Genomic DNA, 20,885 nt, shown 5'->3' with positions numbered 1-20,885 from the left:
TACTTATTACTTATGTGCACCATGTGTGCAGGTAGCCAAGGCCAGAGGTCTTAGATTCCCTGGGGTTGGAATTACAGGCCATTGTGTGCCACCTGGTATGGGTACTGGGAAACAAGAGCTAAACTGGCTTTCTTTTTCTTTCTTTCCTTTCTCTCTTCCTTCCTTTCTTCCCTTTTTCCTTCAAGACAGGGTTTCTCTGTGTAGCCCTGGAACTTGCTTTGTAGACCAGGTTGGCCTTGAACTCACATAGATCTGTTGCGGGATATTTGATAACACTGTGTGAAAAATGTGTCACTGTTTTATTCTGATTGGCTTAATGAAGAGTTGAATGGTCAATGGGTAGGCAGGAGAGAATAGGCGAGACTTCCAGGGAAAGAGGGGAACTGGGTGATGCTAGAAAAACGCTGAGGAAGTCAGACGTCAGAATGAGGAAGACATGAAAAGTCACATGACGGAACATACACTAGTAGAAACAAGTTTGTCTAAGTTTTAAGAGCTAGGGGGACAAGCATAAGTTAAGGTCAAGCTTTCATAATTAATTATAATCTCCATGTCATTATTTGGGGGATGGCAATCTAAAGAAAGTCTGACAAGAAAGACCAACTTCAGAGATCCACCTGCCTCTGGCTCCCAAGTGCTGAGATTAAAGGCATGTGTCACCACCACCAAGCAAGCTAAACTTTATTTTTTTTGATGTGCATTGGTGTCAGTGTGAGGATACCAGATTACCTATAACGAGTTAGACAGTTGTGAACTGCCATGTGAGTGTAGCCAGTGCTCTTAACCACTGAGCCCCCTCTCCAGCTCACAGACAAAGTGCTTTTATTTATTTATTTATTTTATTTATAGATTTGGTGGTCAGCCTGGCCTCAGAAGGGTTATGCAGCTGAGACTGGCCTTAAACTCCCACAATCCTGCTTCCACCTTCCAAGAGCTAGGATTATATAGATGTGCACCAACACAACTGGTTCCAAAGTGGCTTTAACAAACAGAAATGTCATTTTCCAACAGTTCTGGTCCAGCATTATTTTTTGTTGGAAGTCTCTCCTTGGCTTGTAGTGGCAAGTCTCCCTCTCTCTCTCTGAGGCACCATTGTCACTTTCCTCTATGTGGATGCCCTTGTTACTCAAATCCAAGGCCTTAAAGGATTGTTTTTTTTTGTTGTTGTTGTTGTTTTTTAAGACTTATTATGTATACAATGTTCTGCCTGCATGTATTCCTTCAGGCCAGAAGAGGGCACCATATCTCATTACAGATGGTTGAGAGCCACCATGTGGTTGCTGGGAATTGAACTCAGGACCTTTGGAAGAGCAAGTAATGGTCTTAACCACTGGCTGAGCCTTCTCTCCAGCCCCTAGAAGATTGTTTTGAATATGAAAGACTTGAAGGACTCCATGTGAGCTTGGACATTTTATTACTCACACAATGCCCAGTGTCTGCATCTTGCATGTAAGCAGTAGGTATATGTATAAATATGCCAACACAGTCCTGCTGGAGGCCACATTAACTAGCTTCTTACTGGTACCTTCCTTGCCTTCTAAGCCCTATTTTCTTTTTCTGCTTCAATGTCTTCAAAGGAGGAGAGAGATGGCCAGTTCCTCCCACATCAGCACTTGCCTTTACAGTCTGCAGAACACCTGCAAGAACAAGGTCACTTTGACCACTTCAAGCACCTCAGGATCTATGCCCAAATTTCTTCATTGTACAAGGACAGTAGCCACATTGGATTACAGCCCACTCAAGAAGCTCCATTATGACTTAATCACATCCGTTTTGTTTGTTTTGTTTTTTTGAGACAGGGTTTCTCTGTATTGCTTCCGAGGTTGTCCTGGGACTCGCTCTGTAGACTAGGCTGGCCTCGAACTCAGAGATCCACCTGCCTCTGCCTCCTAAATGCTGGGATTAAAGGTGTGAGCCACCAACCCCTGGCTTTAATCCAATCCTTAAGGACCTTTGCTTACTCTCTGAGATTTAGTATATGTATTTTGGAGGATACTACTTAGTCAGTGAGGCTCACAGGCTATTGCCTTTCTTTTTGTTTGGCCCACCCAGTATTCTCTGGTGACTTGTTTTGTGCTCAGAGCCTGATATCCAGTTTCCCAGAAAACACACCTCACCTTCAGCATACCCCAAGAAAACTCTGTCCCACTCAGCTGCTTCTGAGGGACAGGGATTTCATCTCGGGCAGACTCCCACTGAGCATGATCCTGAGAAGCCAGGTGACAGCCTGGGTTCTGGAATCAGTGCTGCTATTGCTGGGATGGGAGGTACGAGGAGGAGGAAGAGGGAGTGCCCACACTGAATGTAAGTTTAGGGGGGCTGGCCCACATGGCAAGTTTAGACTTGATAACTTCACATTCTTTCTCAGATAGAAGTTAATTGATTCTCAGCTCCTGCACTTTCAGAACAGGACTGACTTTTAAATGAAGTTAATTCCATTTTTTATCTTCCTCACAGCTATTGCTGAGGTTCTTTCTAACCTGGTCCCACCAAGCCCACAGCTGCTTCAGCCCCAAATGAATACACACAGACTTATATTATTAAATATTAGCCAATGACTTGGGTTTCTTTTTGGCTAGCTCTGTCTTAATTGTTAACCCATTTCTATTAATCTATGTATTTCCAGGTGGTCTTACCTTACTGGAGAACGCCTGGTGCATCCTTTCTTCCTGGTACTTACATGGTGACTGACTGGCTCGCTCTTCTGCCTACCTGTCCCAGAATTCTTCTTGTCTCCTAGTCCCACCTATCTTCCTGCCTTATTGGCCATCAGTGTTTTATTTATCAACCAATAAGAGAAACATGTATACAGAAGGACTTCCCCCTAGGTCTCTGTCCTAGGTTGGATTCTGCTGGTTCTAAGAATTTGGCTTTTTTTTTTTTTTTTTTTTTTTTTTGTTTGTTTTTCGAGACAGGGTTTCTCTGTGTAGCTTTGGTGCCTATCCTGGCACTCGCTCTGGAGACCAGGCTGGCCTTGAACTCACAGAGATCCACCTGCCTCTGCCTCCCGAGTACTGGGATTAAAGGTGTGTGCCACCAACGCCTTCTTCTTCTTCTTCTTCTTCTTCTTCTTCTTCTTCTTCTTCTTCTTCTTCTTCTTCTTCTTCTTTTGATTTATTTATTTTCTATACACTGGTATTTTGCCTACATGAATGTCTGTAATGAAACACCCCCAGACCCCTAAGGGCCTCAGGATCCCGAGGAGCCCCCGGGACTCAGAAACCAGACCAAGAGCTGCAAAAGAAAGAGGGTTTATTGAAGAATGTGCATTTGGGTGTCAGCAATATCGGGAAAGCTGCACACCCCAGCATGGGGTGCAAGCTCCTTATATAGGAAAAAAAAACGCAGATCAGCATACAGGCAAGGGGTACAAAGTGATTGATTACAAAGTATGATCTCATGTTAGAGTGGTCATCCAGGTGTGACCTGCTTTTCTACAAAGGAAAAACCACAGAACGTACCCTAGAAAGTCCTTGATTGTCTGTTGGCCAGCCAGGTGTGACCCAAGAGGGTTGTCTTGGCGATTGCCCCTGTCTAAACCATAGGATGTGCCTGGAGTGGGGCCAACTCCTTGTAATGTGCCAAGGCCTGTGGGAAACTTTTTCTCTCTGTGAACTAAAATCTTTCAAAACTTTTTCTCTCAGCAAACTAAAATCTTTCAGTATAAGGGCGTTGGATCCCTTGGAACAGGAGTTAGAGACAGTTGTGAGCTGCCATGTGGGTACTGAGAATTGAAACTCAGTCCTCTTGAAGAGCAGTCAGTGTTCTTAACCACTGAGACACCTCTCCAGCCCCTGAGACACATACTCTTAACAACTTGTTAAGGAACCTTGGGCTTTTGCCTGTAACACCAGAGGCAGGAGGAACACTGAAACTTTGAGGTCAACAAGGTCCCCAGAGACTTGTTTCAAAACAAGAGAACAGCTGAATATGTAGGACAGTGGTAGAGTGTTTGCCTAACACTGGTGAGACTTCAAGGCTGACTTCCAGATCTGTACAAAAACACTGGAATAGGTTAAGTAGACAACACACCCAGGTCCACAAAGAATCATGTTTTTAAATGATATTCTCCCGAATGCTGGGATTAAAGGCATGTGCCACTATGCTTGGCTCCAAAATTAGTTCTAAGAATGAGGTTTCTGGGGCTGGAGAGATGGCTCAGAGGTTAAGAGCACTGACTGCGCTGGGCGTTGGTGGCGCACGCCTTTAATCCCAGCACTCGGGAGGCAGAGGCAAGCGGATCTCTGTGAGTTTGAGGCCAGCCTGGTCTCCAGAGCGAGTGCCAGGATAGGCTCCAAAGCTACACAGAGAAACCCTGTCTTGAAAAACCAAAAAGAAAGCACCGACTGCTCTTCCAGAGGTCCTGAGTTCAATTCCCAGCAACCACATGGTGGCTTACAACCATCCGTTATGAGATCTGGTGCCCTCTTCTGGTATGCAGATATACATGGAAGCAGAATGTTGTATACATAATAAATAAAATCTTTAAAAAACAAACAAACAAAAGAATGAGGTTGCTGGGCTAGAGAGATGGCTCAGCAGTTAAGGGCACTGCCTGCTCTTCCAGAGAACCTGGGTTTATAGTCAGCACCCACACGACTCACAACCTCTATAACTTCAGCCCCCGGGGATCCAACACTGTCTGTTGGACTCCATGGGCACATATGCAGGGAAAGCACCCACACGTACTGAAAAACAGTGCAGCTGTTTCTGAATCTGCTTCAGAATGGCGCCAAATCAATTTGCTCACCAATTAATTGTGCCATTGCTTCTCTACCCATCTTCCCTGAAACTCATTTCCAAGGAAGAGGCAGCTGAGGAGTCCTGAAGTGAGGGTGGTTGGGTGAGATGGTGGGCAGGGAAGTGGGAGTAGTGGCTTCAGAGGCTGAGGTATTAATTATAGTAAGCAAATGTGATGGCTGTCCTTAGTTGTCAACTTGACACCAAGGTGGCTGGGCACACCTATGAGGGTTTTTTTTGGGGGGTGGGGGTCAGGGATTCTGTGTGCAACCCTGGCTGTCCTGTAGATCAGGCTGGCCTTGAATTTGCCTGCCTCTCTTTCCCAAGTGCTGGGATTAAAGGCATGCACCACCACCTGGTTTATGTTTTTAACATTCATGTTCATTTGTGGGATGTGCGTGCATGCCTGTGCATGTGTGCATGTGTGCATGTGTGTGCAACTTCTGGGAGCTATTTTCTCTTTCTGTCATGTGGGATCTCATGGACTGAACTCAAGTCATCAGGTTGGAGGAACCTGTTGAGCCTATCATATAGGCCCAAGAACCTTTGTTCTCAGGCACTTGATTAGGGAGTGACTAAAGATCTGTCCCAGACTGGAGATATGACAACCAAAGGTAACACATGGTACTGGGTATTAATAGGTCAGAAAGCAAAAGGAGGCCCTGCAGGGGAGGCATGGCATCACCTGCTTTGGCTTGGTGGGGGTGTTGGTCTTGATCTCATGTTGACTTCCTGACAAGGAGGGCCAGGCAGTGGCTGCCCAAAGAGCCTTGTATAGTAAGACAGACATTCATGAGAGAATTTAAGGACAATAGAGTGTCTGCCAGAAACACACATCAGGATAATGGAACAAGTGTGAAAAGTACTAATAATTGGGCAGGTCTCACACTGGCTGAGGCTGGTTCAGAAGCTCTCCTGCCTCAGCTTCCCCAGTGCTGGGACAGCAGCCACCATGCTGTTTCTCCAGTGTTTATGAAATTTTCTGTAAATCTGAAACTATATCCACATTCTAAAAAACAAGAAACAACATCTAAAAGCAAAATTTTATTTACAATATAAAGGTTACAAAGGCATATATACTTTATATATATATATATATTTATAATACCTTTAAGTTACAAGTTTTCATTGTAATATACAATGCTCTATGCTTGTGTGCAACCCAAGGGAAGCGTTGTCTAAACATCTATATTAATAGAGTATACATAAAGCTTCTTTCAGAAGACCACACACTGCTATTTTATGTCATGGGTCTTTGATTTGGTAGCCAGAAAACTTGAGTCATTGTAAGTAAGACTTGAACAGAGGTCTTACTTGAAGGATTCTAAAAAGAAAACAAACAAAGCCCACAACAACCAACTGGTAGAAATTTATTTTTTGAGACAGTTTCACAAACTCGAGCTGGCTTAATATTCACTACATTCACTAAGGAAAGCTTCTTCCTGCCTCCTGCCTTCCAAATAAGTGCTGGGTTCACAGATGTGGCCACCACACCTGGTTTTATATGGTATTAGGGACTTCCTGTATGTGAGGCAAGCCTTCTTCCAACTGAGTTACATCACCAGCCTTACTTAAGCTAGCTTCTTAAGTTTTTACACTTAGCAAAAAAGAGCAGTGTGGGAAATCATACATACATGTTGGTGATATCAGTGTGCATATCAGTGTGCATAGAAGAAAAATGTGCTCTGAAAAACTTCAGATCTGGCACAGAGAAAGAGAGAGAGAGAGAGAGAGAGAGAGAGAGAGAGAGAGAGAGAGAGAGAGAGAGAGAGAGATTGGTTGGGCACTGAGAGCTCCATGCTGAACTCACCCAACAGACTGTAACCATAACAGGGCATCCTGTACTGAGGAGATCTGAACCCAGTGCCTAGGATATAACATAAGTGAGGATAGAAGAGACTGTGCAAACCTGAACTTTTTTTCCTCCCCAATCCTACTAATTCAGAACAACAGCAAGATGCAACAAACACCCACTGGTAACGGGACTCAACAGAAGAAAAAGCACTTCTGTCCTGAAGGACTGGACATGCAGCAATACTATGTATGTGCTGGTTTTGGTAAAATACAATAATTAGCACCTGATTGTCAAAGGGCAGTTTAAAGAGCAAGACACTGAAGGTATGACCTCATTTTCACATATGACTCCAGTACACTTGAAAACAAGAAGAAGCCTACGTATCCCCATCCTTCTGCCACCCCCACCACAGAGAGCTCAGGTGCTGCTTGGGAATGATTAAACATGTCTGTCTTTCCTCAGTCAGTCCAGCCCAGATTGGCTAAGTGTTTGTAACCCAAGGGATCTGATTTTGCTCTCTCGGGCATTGAAAACAACAACAACAACAACAAAACTACACTTATGCTTGTCAAGTGCTTGAACAGAAATGTTGACTTTTAAGTACAGGAGTTTGATGTGGTGTGAAAAGTCTTAGGTAGTTATAAGATTTAGCTTTTCAGCAGAGTATGTTTTGATATTTGATATTCTAATGCCTCCTGTCATTACAAAACTTTTAAGTTTTTGTTCCTTTTGTAGGCTGTCATTATTTGTATCAAAAAACAAAGAATCTGAAAAGGTTTCAAAAATTTTGAAAAAATACATGTCCAAGGACCCTACAACTCAGGTAAATTTGATATGTTTTTATTTCTGTGACTTAATCCATCTCACTGCCTTTTGTAGAGCAGTAACAAAAGGGTTCTTTGTTGAGACTGTCATTTACCCCAGTTGTGGTAGGACACACCATTAACTCCAGCACTTGGGGAGGCAGATGCAGGCAGATCATTGCAAATCCAGCCTGGTCTACATAGTGCCTCCAGGCCAGCCAGAAGTTTTGTTTCCCCCCACCTCCCAAAACAAAACAAAAAACAAAACAAAACCCAACCAACCAAACGAACAACAAAAAACCCCCAATCATCTAAGTATTCACCTTTAAATACCCAACACAGGTTGTCAGTGATCCCAAACCTCTGGGAGCTTAGGCAAGAAGATTGCAAATTTGGAGCCTGCCTTGGGCTATATGGAGAGTTGTAAGGCCAGCCTAGGGGACACAATGAGACTGTCTTAAAACATGCTTCAAGCAGGGCTGTGGTGACACACACCTTTAATCCCAGTACTCAGGAGTCAGAGGCAGTTGGATCTTTGTGAGTTTGAGGCCATCCTGGTCTATAGAGTGAGTTACAGGATAGCCAGGACTGTCAGACAGAGAAACCCTGTCTTGAAAAAACAATCAACACACACACATATACCAATTGGTATTTGAGAGCAAAGAATAATTTGCAAAAGGCATATTTATATATTACATTAAACTCATACTCAAAAAAATTTCGAGCTGAGTTTCATGTATCCTAGGTTGACTTTAAACTCTTTCCACAGCTGAGGATGACTTTGAACTCCTGATTTTCCTTGCCTCACACCTCCTAAGTCCTGGAATTGTACTTCACATACTGTAGATGGTGAGATGGCTCAGTGGTTGAGAGAACTGGCTGTAGCTACAGAGGAAGCTGGGTTTTAGTTCCCAGCACCTACATGATGTCTTCTAACACTCTGTGAATTCAGTTCTGAGGACCTGGTGCCTTCTTCTGGCTTCCTCAGGCACTAAGCGTGCATTTGCTTGATGTACATGTAGGCAAAACTCAAATATATAAAAACAAATTGATCTGTCACCCAAAGTGGGAATGGAAAAACAGAGGTGGCAAGAAAATGTTCAAGTTTATAGTTTGAAAGTGGTGCACAGCTATGATTCCTGGCACTTAGTTGGGGGCAGGAGGACCAGCAATTTGAGGTTGGCATAGGTCATATGAGATAGTATGTGTAAAAACCAAAAAGAAACCCAAAACTTGTTATTCTGAAATCATAGAGGCTGGGAATATATGAGTATATAGCTCTGTGGTACTAACCATATGCTTAGCATGCTCACAGCCTTGCCTGAGGTCAATTCCAATGCCTAACACTAAAAAAGAATAAAAACTTGCCAGGCGTTGGTGGTGCACTTTAATCCCAGCACTCGGGAGGCAGAGGCAGGTAGATCTCTGTGAGTTCGAGACCAGCCTGGTCTACAAGAGCTAGTTCCAGGACAGCCTCCAAAGCCACAGAGAAACCTTGTCTCGAAGAAAAAAAAAAAAAAGAATAAAAATTCATGTTTTTCTGAGTTAATATAACAACCATTTTTCTAGTTGATTTGGCCACTGCTGGAAAGAGACAAGAAAATAATGTGATCCCTGTGGCTATTCCTTGAACCTCAACCTGAAACTCTCACCTTTGATAAACTTGTGTTGCTGATCAGACAGGTGTGGGTTTGTGTTTGCTTTTAGCAGGGTTCCAGAGGGTCCCAGGCCTTGTACATGCTGGGCAGGTGCTCAACTACTGAGCTACACCTCCAGGCCATTTCATTTTTTAAGAAGAGAGAACAGGTTTCAGATCTGCTACTTGGGCAGTCTATTGGTAGAATGAATGACTTCCACTTACGTCACTATAGTGTGGAACAACTATGTTGCTCGAATATGCACAATCCTGACATGCATGATTTCTACCTGTTATTATTACACTCTTAGTCAATGTCTAGATGCCCAACACAGTGAAGGGTGGAGCAGTTCAGGAAAGACAGTTTGGGAAAATTGCCATCAGCCTTTAGAAATTAAAATCATTCTAGGAGCCAGGTGGTGCAGGTGGGATTAAAGTGCTTTAATCCCAGCACTTGGGAGGCAGAGGCACAGGCACAGGCAGAGGTAGAGGCAGAGGGATCTCTGTGAGTTCCAGGCCAGCCAGGGATGTTACATGGAGAAACTCTGTCTTAAAAAACCAAAAATCATTCTAGATTACTAAGTAATTAAAATAAGGGCATGGAGAAGGAACAATGGGAAAATGCAGTTTCTTTCATCTTCAGCAGAGGAAAAGCCACAAAACAACTGTAATGTCATGGAAAGAATCCTAAGCTCACAGTACACAATAATGCCACCTGGTTCATGTGCCTGACAGAAACATTTGAAAGAAGGAGCATAACTTTTATAAAATGCAACTAAAGTTTATGCATTCTCAGATTTATCTATTTTACTTTTTTGAGACAGGATCATATGTAATTTAGCTGGTCTTGAACTGGCTATACAGCTAATGTTTAATTCTTTGCCTGCAGCTTCGAAGTATTAGAATTTTATTGTTTTGAAACACCGGGGCTGCCTGGCAAACCTGGTTTAGTTTCCAAGTACTCAGACTACCACTGTAGTACTACATATTAAAATCCACTCAGAGCAAAGTGCTTTTAAGAACTAAGTGACCTGCATTTGACTTTTTATTAGAGATGAAGAATTTGTTTGTCTCCTTCCTTTCCTGGACCATTGCCCATGGGTGCTGGGATCCAAACCCCAATCCTCATGGTTGAGCAGCAAGCCCTCTCACCACTGAGCCCAGATTTCTTTTTGTTATTCTGTTTCTTTTCTCATTGTAGCCCTGACTGTCCTAGAACTCACAGAGATCCACCTGACTCTGCCTCTTGAGTGCTGGGAGTAAAGGTGTGTCCCACCACTGTCCCAAGCCCAGCATTCTTAGGAGCCAGTTCATTTGGCACCTAGAGCTGCTGACAGCCACTTGGAAATGGAAGCAGACTGTTTGGATAGTTTAAATATAATGTGCAATCAATAGCTTGAAGCAGGGAGAATAAAAAATTATGAGCCAGGTAGGTGTCCAACAAAGATACAAAAGAACAGAGAAAGTGCTGGAGTCTCTTCCCTGAACTTTTCAAAACTGTTGAACTCTTTTAGCAGGTGGGGCTTTCAATAGAAGTTACATAGCAGCTTGGAAGACGATTTGCATTAAAACACACGGGCAGATTCTTTGATGGATTTGGAAACAAACCCACATGCATTTAAACTAAACAATAAGTCCAAGTTTCTTACAAAATTTTAAGAAATCAGCAATTTTCTCCACACATTTTTGTTTATCCAAATCCACTCATAGTAAAACCTATTTTTTTTTTTTTGGTGGGGGGAGCAGAATTGTATTCAGATCCTATACAGCCTAATAATTTTTGGTGATAATAATTTCTTATTTTTTAAAGATTTTATTTATTTATTATGTATACAACATTCTGCTTCCATGTATATTTGCACACCAGAAGAGGTCACCAGATCTCATTATAGATGGTTGTGAGCCACCATGTGGTTGCTGGGAATTGAACTCAGAACCTCGGGAAGAGCAGTCAGTGCTCTTAACCTCTGAGCCATCTCTCCAGCCCCAATAATTTCTTATTTTGAAAGAATAAATTTTGGTTTATCAGCTAAGTGCATTTATTCAGCTGAACAAAAGCTTTGCTACTACTCTGTTCAGGAGGATAAGTTAAGAAAACAAATCAGACAATGTTAGCTTCTTGTTGGCTGGAGAGATTTCTCTACACAGAAAAAAAATAAATAATCCAATCTCTCCTACCATGCAAACAATTTCCAGTAAGAAACTGAGAGTTGAGGCAAAAACAAAAAACCCCACCAGGCACGATCAGACTTACTCTAGTCTAAAAAGTGCTAAACATGGCTTCAAAATAGGCAGATGACATTTAAAATAACATTTCTCATTGCCCATACATGTCCCGATATTTAACCTGAAACTTTAGTCATAATTATCTATACAGCATATATGAGTCTTTCTTTCCTTCCTTCCTTCCTTCTTTCTTCCTTTCATTTTTTTCTTGGTTTTTGGAGACAGGGTTTCTCTGGCTGGCCTTGAACTCAAAGATCCACCTGTATCTGCCTCCCAAGTTCTGGGATTAAAGTCGTTCATCACCACTGCCCGGCCACGTGAGCATTTCTTTATATAAAATATTTGATACCAATTTCTAGGCAATGCTTGTTGATAACATCAGCTTCCTTGAGTCTTATGGTGCAGGAGACTTCTCATGCCCAGGGCCGGCAATCCAGGTATGGGATGCAAAGATACCTAGGAAGTGGTCCAACCGAACTAGGTGCTCTGTAGTTTCCTTTCCACTAGACATCCAAGATCCCACAATATCCCCAATAATATTCAAAAGAAAAAGAAAAGACAATTTAGCTGATTCTATAAAAGGAAAATTATCAAAGATGTCCATTTTTAGTTATGACTTGAAAATATTTTCCATCTTTTGGCATTTGAGTACAAAATTGATAACACAGGTCTGTGTCAAGGTGCCTCACACTCACAAAAGCATCTCACTTGTGGTTTGAAAAAATCAACACACTTAGTTGACCACATGCCGGGGGCGGCTACAGCTTCTCAAACAAGCAGCTCCGGGCCCTTGCTCTCAGGGCTTTAATAACAAAGAAATCACCCATAAGCCTTCATTTTCCATCAGGACCCAAATGACAGTATTAAAAATCCTGTGGGCCACAGTCCTCAAACAAAATAGATGCACACCTTACCTGGCCATAGACTTCACATTGCTTATAGTTGTAAGGGACTGGGTGGCAAAACTCCTGTCACACTTCTTGGTGGTTGAGCCTTTCACACCAGTATGGAAGACTTCAACTCTACTACTGAATCCTGAATCATCCATATCTCCTAGTAACAAGAGCATCCCAGCACTCTGCCTGAGGTTATCTGTTGTAGTTCTGCTTTCTGAACTTGGCTGGAACTTTAAAATACATTTTTTTTTTTTTTTTAGTTGAAGATGTATCATGGATGGATTCAATCTCAGAGTTACAAGTTTTTAAAACATAGAAAGTTCTTGAAAGATGTTCTTTAGATTTAAATTTCTGGTTTAAAGTGGATACCAACATTCGTTTTTTGGTGTTCCAATTTGAAGGTGGAGTGGGAAGGGCATTCCTCCCCAGCCTTTATATACTGTTAGTCTGACCGTAGAGAGCAGAGGGAGGCCTGATGCAGAGACAGCAGAGGACAGTGGGGTCACCACCTCTACTTGGGTATCTGTTCTTTCTTCTGGCCAACCTGTCAGTCAAGGCACCCAAACTACACGGCTCAGGTTCTGTGTGAACAGTTGTGTTTTCTTTCCTTTTCTCCCCCTACCCCATTTGAAGCTTCACATCCCCGTGTAGACAGAAATCTAGAAAATCAGAGCTATTTCTGGACATTTTTTCAGAGAGCATAGAAAACTCAGTCAATTTAGGGACTGTGCTAATCTGGATATTTTATGTAGAGAGACTATTTCAAATGTTTCTACACACATCTATTTCCTTCCAAACCAGGAAAAGCAAGCTGAGTATGATTTTCCAGGCCACAAAACCAGAAAGCACCCTGATGCTGAGTCATAACGACACTTGGCCATACTAAACAAAAGCAGGTGACTGCGGTGGTCTGTCTTATCCCCTACCCACTCGGTGTGCGGGGAAGCCAATGTTAAAGCATGAGCTGAAGGCAACTTGTCCTTACTACTTTGGGGCCATAAAAGTCCAATCCCAGATCTTTGCTGGCCTCACAGTGCCCTGTGCACCTGACATGGCATCTGTGCTATGAAACTAACGACCCACAAAGATCCCACTGAAAGAAGCCACGAAGGAACCAACCTCCAGGGTGACTCCTCAAAGCTATGGTATCCCTAGAATGGCAGTGAGATCTAGTCATCTAAACAGTCACTCATAAAGCTCCAATGACCCTGACCAAAGGCACATTTGGTAAGCAATAAGAAATGGCTTAGCTTAAAATGAAGATCTTTCTTTGAAAATAAACCTTAGACCGTCCCCTGGCTCCTACCAAATATAAACTCAATAAAAGCTAAAGAAAGCAAAACTCCCCTTTTAGAGCAGCAGTTTCCAACTTGCTTTTCAAGTTGGCCAACCACAAAGAGGGGGAGTGAAGGCAAAGGCAACCAGACTAAAGGTAGCACTCATGAGTGGCAGAGCTGGTGTCAGAGGTGGGGGTGTGGGGCAGGGTGAGGTCATCGAGAGCCAGGGTGCAAGGAAGAACCTTTGGGGAAGAACAGGTAAAAAGAGTAACACTGTGTGCAAACGACCTGTGTGGGATGCCTACGGGATGGGCTGCTGCACGCTAGCATCTAGGGAGTGGCAGTTATCCTAATAAGAGCTCAAGGCTAAGCCCCAAACAAATCCCACAGGAAGAGAAACTTCTTTTGGCTATTTGTTTATACCCAAAGAGAAATCCAAAGAGTCAGCCTTCATAATGGGAAATAAACATAATTAGAGATCACATTATGAAATGAGACGATAAATCACGACTTCAATTTGGAGCTCACTATACTTCTAGACTTTCTGACCAAGGTTGTGTGGGTAAGGTCAGCCCGTTTTAAACCCTGTTGGTTTAGCAGAGATCTGCAGGTCCTTGGGAAGGCACTATGATGGAGGAGAGCAAGGGTTTCTTTTTGTGCTTCTTGTTGTTGTTGCTTTTTTTTTTTTAATTTTCATGTTTTTGAGGTGTAAATACTTTTCATGACAGTCAAAGCTCTTTCTTGACTCTTGCTGCTCATACAAGCAGTCCCATTCGAGTGACTTTGGCGGATAAGAATGTATGCAACACAAATACAATTGGCTTTGGACAAGAATGCAGGTCCACAGTCTGTGGAGAAAGGACATGAATTATGACTATAATATACACACACTTCAATAAACAAAAGCATTAAGTAAATTAAGACATGATGTCCCACTTCTTCCTTTCTTTTGAGACAGGGATCTTTTTATAGCCCCAGCTGGAGACTCACTCTGGAGACCAGACTGCCTCGAACTCACAGAGATCTGCCTGCCTCTGCCTCCTGAGTGCTGGGATTAAAGGGCATATGCTACCCCACTGGCTCCATTTTTGTTTTGTTTTGTTTTGGTTTAGTTTGGTTTTGGTTTTTCTAGTCAGGGTTTCTTTGTGTAGATTTGACTGTCCTGGAACTACTCTGTAGACCAGGCTTGGCCTCAAACTCACAGAGATCCAACTGACTCTGCCTCCCAAGTCCTGGGATTAAAGGCGTGCACCACCCCTGCACAGTTTTTTTTTTTTTTCTTTTATGTAGTCTCTTGTAGCCAAGGTGAGCCTCAAATTTATTGCATATTGATCTTCCTGTCTGGATTTCCAAGGTGCTGAGATTATAGGGATGTGTCAACTATGCCCAGATTTATGTGGTGCAGGGAATCAAATGCAGAGCTTTGTGCATGCTAGGCAAGCACTCTATTAACTGAGCTACATTCCAATGCCTAAATTACCATTTTTTTTATAATTGTGTACACTCGAGCATGTGTGTGTGAGCGTGTGTTTGTGTATAAGTGAGCACATGAGTGCCACAGCACGTGTCAGGAGACAGTTTATGGAAGTTGGTTCTCTCCTTCTACAATGTGGACCCTGGGGATCCATCATAGGTCATGAGGTTTTGGTGGCAGTTGCCTTTACTTTCTGAGCCACCTCAATGGCTCTTCCCATGCCCTTTTTGGAAACAGTGTCTTTCATTGGCCTGGAACTTGCCACTTCAGCTACGCTGGATGGTAAAGAAGGCCCACGGATCCATCCATCTTTGCCTCCCCAACGCTGGAATCACAAATGTGTGCTGCACAGCCAGCTTCTTTAATGTACATTTTTTTTGGGTTGAACTCAGGTACTCATACACGTAGAGCAAACACATTACTCTCTCCCCAGTTCTCAGACAAAACTTAAAAAAAAAGAGAGAGAATGGTTCCCTAATGTGGGGAAAAGAAAGGAAAAGAAAACAACCCCATCCTGCCAGGTGGTGGCTGTGCACGCCACTCAGGAGGTAGAGGCAGGGGTATCTCGAGTTTCAGGCCAGTCTGGTCTATAGATTGAATTCCAAGACAACCAGGACTATGCAGAGAAACCCTGTCTTGAAAACAAACAAACAAACAAACAAGAAACAAAACTAACCCAGTCCCAGTGCCAGTGCCATCCTGAAAACCTTGCTCTAAGTGAATGTCAAATGTTAGGCCATAGGAGTTAAGAAGCAGAGGGAGGGTTGGGGATGCAGCTCAGTAGTAAAGCACTGCTCAGCATGCAGAGGCCTTGAATTCAACATCCACCAACATACAAGCAAGCACACAAAGAGAAGCAATGTGAAAGACAGAGACAACTAATGCAGGTTCATGCCATTCAGGGTGGCATCCAATAGACATTTCATGGTTTTCAAAAACATTCTTACCAGTTCTCCCTCAGGACCACCAAAATCCAGATAGAGATTTCTGATGCCATCATCAGCAGACATCTTCAGCCGTTCAAAAGGATAGCGGTACAATATGCTGCTCGAGCCTCCATTGTCTCTGGAGATAGTGAACCCATGTTCATAGTGGACAGTGAATCTTACCTCTTGGCCACTTAAGGTGCAGCCTATCGAAGACAAGAAAAGTCATATATAATAAAGATTCTTAGCCGGGCGTTGGTGGCTCATGCCTTTAATCCCAGCACTTGGGAGGCAGAGGCAGGCGGATCTCTGTGAGTTTGAGACCATCCTGGTCTACAAGAGCTAGTTCCAGCACAGCCTCCAAAGCCACAGAGAAACCCGTCTCAAAAAACCAAAAAAAAAAAAAAGATTCTATTTTAGTTATCAAGTAGAAAAGGATTCTTCCAGTTTCAAACAAGGAAAAAAAAAATCTTTTCTTGAGAATATAAGTCCTAAGCTGCTTAAAATTCCCTAAAATAAAATTTTTTAAAGATTTATTATTCTACAGTTTGACAGTACAAATACTAAAATTGGAATGATACAGGGAAGATTAGCATGACCCTGTGCAAGGATGACATGCAAATTCATGAAGCACTATGTTTTTTAAAAGGCCTATTATTTTTATTTGGAGACAGGTTTAATGTACCCCAGTCTGGTCTGTAATTATGTACTCCTCCTGATCTTCCTGCTTGTGTATCTCGAGTGTTAGAATTATAAGTGTGAGCTAAAGCCAGGTTGAATTTTCTTTCTTTTTGAGACAGGATCTTCCTGTGTAACCCTGGATAGCTTGGAACTTGATATGTAGACCAGGCTGACCTTGAACTCACAGAGATCTACTTGCTTCTACCTTCGGCAAGCAGGGTTTAATGGCATATGAGGACACCACACCTGGAATTAACTATAACTTAACTGTGTGTGTGTGTGTGTGTGTGTGTGTATCTGTGTGGGTGTGTGGCATGTGAATGCAGGGGTCCCTTGGAGCTGGAGTTACAGTTGATTGTGAGTTATCTGTCATGGGTGCTGGGAATTGAACTTGAGTCCTTTACAAGAGCAGTACATGCCCTGAACCACTGAGCCCAGTCTCCCGCCCCCTAAAATTACTTTTGCCCAAGCCAGCATCTTGCTGAGATGAGATAGGGTATAGCCTAACTCTCCTTGAACCCTGTCTGACTCAGTTCAACTGTATGTAGTAAAGGGGAGATGAGAGGGGATTCTCTGCTCAGACTTTACAAATCCCTAACGGTACAAGGTAGAATGTATAGACACAATTACACTTGAAACTGAGCTAAGACTGAAGTCAAGAAAAGGTTTCTAGGATGGGAATTCAGATAGGTCCTAAACAAAAGACAAAACTAGGGCTGGAAAGATGGCTCAGAGGTTAAGAGCACTGACTGTTATTCCAGAGGTCCTGAGTTCAATTCCCAGCAACCATATGGTGGCTCACAACCATCCGTTATGAGATCTGGTGCCCTATTCTGGTGTGCAGATATACATGGAAGCAGAATGTTGTATACATAATAAATAAATAAATAAATAAATAAATAAATAAAACCTTAAAAAAAAAAAGAAAAGAAAAGAAAAGATAAAACTAGCCAGATGGTGGTAGTGCACGCCTTTTAATAACTCTAAAGATAGAAGCAGGTGGATCTCTGAGGTCCAGGCCAGAGACATCTACAAAGTGAGTTCTGAGACAGTCAGAGCTGTTACCTAGAGAAACCCTGTCTTGAAAAAACAGCCAGCCAGCCAGCCAACCAACCAACCAACCAAAAAAAGATCAAACTAGACAGACAGAGATGTGGAGAGAAGTGTTCAACTGGGCAAGAAGGAAGGAGCAAAGTCAGAGAGATACCCTTCAGAGTTGTAACATGCTCTGGTTGGTATCCAGGAAAGAGATAAATGAGGCCCTAGGTTTAATCCCTAGTACCACAGAGACTAGAAAACAAATACTGCCAGCCCCACCCCCCAAAACAAGGGGGCTGCAAGATAACTCAGCAGGTAAATGGTGGTTGCTCCCAAGCCTGTTCCATCCCCAGACCCACATGGTGGGAGATGGCAGACTCTCACAAATTGTCCTCTGACTTCTATATGCAACACATGTACACACTCTCTCACAGACTAATGTAATAAAAAAATTTAAAAGCTCAACCAAACAAAGATACATCTGAATTGACAAAAACACAAAAACTGATCCCTGGTATGGGGGCACATGCCTATAATCTTAGCTAAATAGCTGAGACTGCAGAATCAGCAAAATCTAAGTCTAGCCTGGGCTACAGAGTGACACCTGAAGATTAGGGCTAAGCGTTTACTTTTCCATTTTAACAAGAAAGGCTCTTGAAGCAGGTTATCACATGTAACCAACATATTCTCTCACTGGGCATGCAAAAACTATTAGTTAATGCAGCTGTATATTTAGGAAACTGGGAAAAAGAAAAACAGATAAATATTGGTAGTATCCTTGTCTGCACTATTTGAAGTGAGCTTTGGACAACAAGCTAGTAGTTATCCTCAGAGGAGGAACCTAGTGGGTAAGGAGTAAACACGGATGCAATCAGCTTCCTGTAGTAGTCCATGTATTTTCTCTAAATGAGTAGCTAAGGGGGTGGCAGCATGCCCTAACAGAGCACCCAGATTACTGTCCTAACATCTCTAAAGCCAGTGTGCAGTGAAAGGATGGGGTTTAAACGGGAGAAAAGTTCAAAGATGGCCCAAGTTCTCACAGTCCTGGCTGGAGAAGGCACCAAGCAGGCAGCTGAGGGAGGGCCAGACAGTCACAGCCAGGAAAGGTAAGCCATCAATCAACAATGGGCTAGTGTGAGATTCCTCTCACAAGGTAGGCAAGCACTGAGACACATTTCAAGGCCCTGAGATTTCTCACACGATCTATTTAGGAATTGTGTTGCCTCAGGAGGGAAGGAAAGGAAAGCAAATGTGAGAAAAGGTACTTTGAAAAACAGAATCCTCCCTAGCCCCACCCCCACTCCCACCCCCCACCCCCAAGACAGGGTTTCTCTGTATAACCCTGGCTGTCCTGGAACTTGATTTGTAGACCAGGCTGGCCTTGAACTCAGAGATCCAACTGTCTCTGCCTCCAGACAGGCTGAGCCACTACTGCCTGGTTGACAACAGAATCTTGTTTATGGTTGCTTCAACACACATGCACGCACGTACACACTCACTCACACTCAAGCTATAGTGGCCATGTGCAAGTCACAGGACAAGTTTGGGAGTTGGTTCCCTCACTCTACCAACTGGATATTGGTATTGCACTCAGGCTATCAGGGATTCTCACACTTACTGAGCCACACTAGTCCTATATTATTTTATATATTTTATTTATTTATTTTTATTTATTTTTTTAAAGATTTTATTTATTTATTATGTATACAACATTCTGCTTCCATGTATATCTGCACACTAGAAGAGGGCACCAGATCTCATAACGGATGGTTGTGAGCCATCATGTGGTTGCTGGGAATTGAACTCAGGACCTCTGGAAGAACAGCCAGTGCTTTTAACCTCTGAGCCATCTCTCCAGCCCTGTTTTATTTATTTTTATTTTATGTGGACAAATGTTTTGTCTGCATTTATATCTGTATATGATGTATATGCCTGGTGCCCAGAAAATGTCATTGGGTCCCCTGGGACTGGGATTACAGATAGTTGTGAGACTCCTTTCGAATACTGGGAATCAAATTTATGACTTCTGTAAGAGCAGTCAGTGCTCTTAACCACTGAACCATCTCTCTAGCCTCTTATTTTATTTACTTTAGAGCCAGTGTTAGTGAAGCTTGGGCTGGTCTGTATAGCCAACAATGACCTTGAACTTCAGATTCTTCTATGTCTACCTCTCAAATGCTGTGTCCTGGCTAACTTCAGCTGCCAATTTGACACCGTCTAGAGTCATCTGTGGGAGTCTTAATTAAGGGACTGCCCAGATCAGGCTGGCCTGTGACCATGTCTGTAGAGGACATGATTAATGATTGAGGTAGGATGGTTTAGGCTGTATAAGAAAGCTAGCTGAGTATATGACCTGGAAGCAAGCCGGCAAGCTCTAAAATTCTTGCCTTGAGTTCCTGTTCTGACTTCTCTCAGTGATGGATTTTAACCTGGAAGTGTAAGGCAAATAAGTCCTTTCATCCCCAAAGTTGCTTTTGGTTACAATGTTTTATTTTATTAAAACCACAGACAGGAAACTAGAACATGCTGGAATTATAGCCACACTATCATATCTGGCCTATGTGGTGCTGGGGATTAAACCCAGGTCCTCATGCATAATAGGCAAACATTCTGTCTTCAAGAGTGACACCTTCAGCCACCAATAGCCTTTAAAAAAGATGTTCAATTTGCTGTGCATTGGTGGTGCACACCTTTAATCCCAGCACACAGGAGGTGGAGGCAGATGGATCTCTGTGAGTTCAAGGCCAGCCTGGTCTATAGAGTGAGTTCCAGGACAGGCTCCAAAGCAATACAGAGAAACCCTATCTCAAAAAAAAGAAAAAAGAAAAAAAAAGGTTCAAGTCAAATGTCCTGAAAGAATGATCCACACTGTCTGTCTTACTATCCCATCAGCCTTTGGCCTTTTGCAATATTTGCTCCTGTCTTCACACCATTAAGCATATCTCTCCCCAAGGGCACTGATTATCTCCAAGTTCTAAATCCAACCAAATATATTAAGCATTGGCTATCTGCCCCTTTTCCATGTCCCCATTCTTCCTTTATATAGGAACTTAGGTTTCTGCTCTGTCCTAATGTGTTTCATGGAAGACCAACCCTAACTTAAGAGTAGACAGCTTCTGTAGAATGGCTTTCCCCAGGGGAGCATATAGTCCAGTGAATAAAAAGAACTGTGATTGGCGCTGAGTGGTGGTGGCGCACACTTTTAATCACAGCACTAGGGAGGCAGAGGCAGGCAGATCTCTGTGAATCTGCCCAGCCTGGTCTACAAAGCAACTTCTAGGACAGCCAAAACTGATACACAGAGAAATCCTGTCTCAAACAAAACAAAACAGAATAAAACTGTGATTGGAAAAGAAGCCCTTCATCCCTTAGACTCCTGAAGACACATATACT

General features: G+C 42.9%; 1 protein-coding gene and 1 non-coding gene across 2 annotated transcripts in view; one reads left to right on the top strand and one right to left on the bottom strand.

Annotated features, from left to right (window-relative positions):
- Positions 1–5,771: 5,771 nt before the first annotated feature.
- The window catches only part of Sntb2 (syntrophin beta 2), an 82,724-nt gene continuing 67,610 nt past the window's right edge, over positions 5,772–20,885 (bottom strand). The window contains 2 exon segments of the mRNA XM_027405934.2: positions 5,772–14,221; positions 15,795–15,979. Of these exon segments, the coding sequence (XP_027261735.2) occupies positions 14,129–14,221; positions 15,795–15,979 (278 nt within the window). The 3' untranslated portion in view covers positions 5,772–14,128.
- Positions 16,316–16,418, top strand: LOC113834702. The gene has a single exon (XR_003483436.1). It is a non-coding gene; the product is annotated as a U6 spliceosomal RNA (small nuclear RNA).

Source organism: Cricetulus griseus, chromosome 3 (genome assembly GCF_003668045.3).
Source record: "Cricetulus griseus strain 17A/GY chromosome 3, alternate assembly CriGri-PICRH-1.0, whole genome shotgun sequence".
Classification (NCBI taxonomy): Eukaryota; Metazoa; Chordata; class Mammalia; order Rodentia; family Cricetidae; genus Cricetulus; species Cricetulus griseus.
The sequence above is the reverse complement of the archived record's forward strand: the minus strand, read 5'-3'. Positions and strand labels throughout refer to the sequence as shown.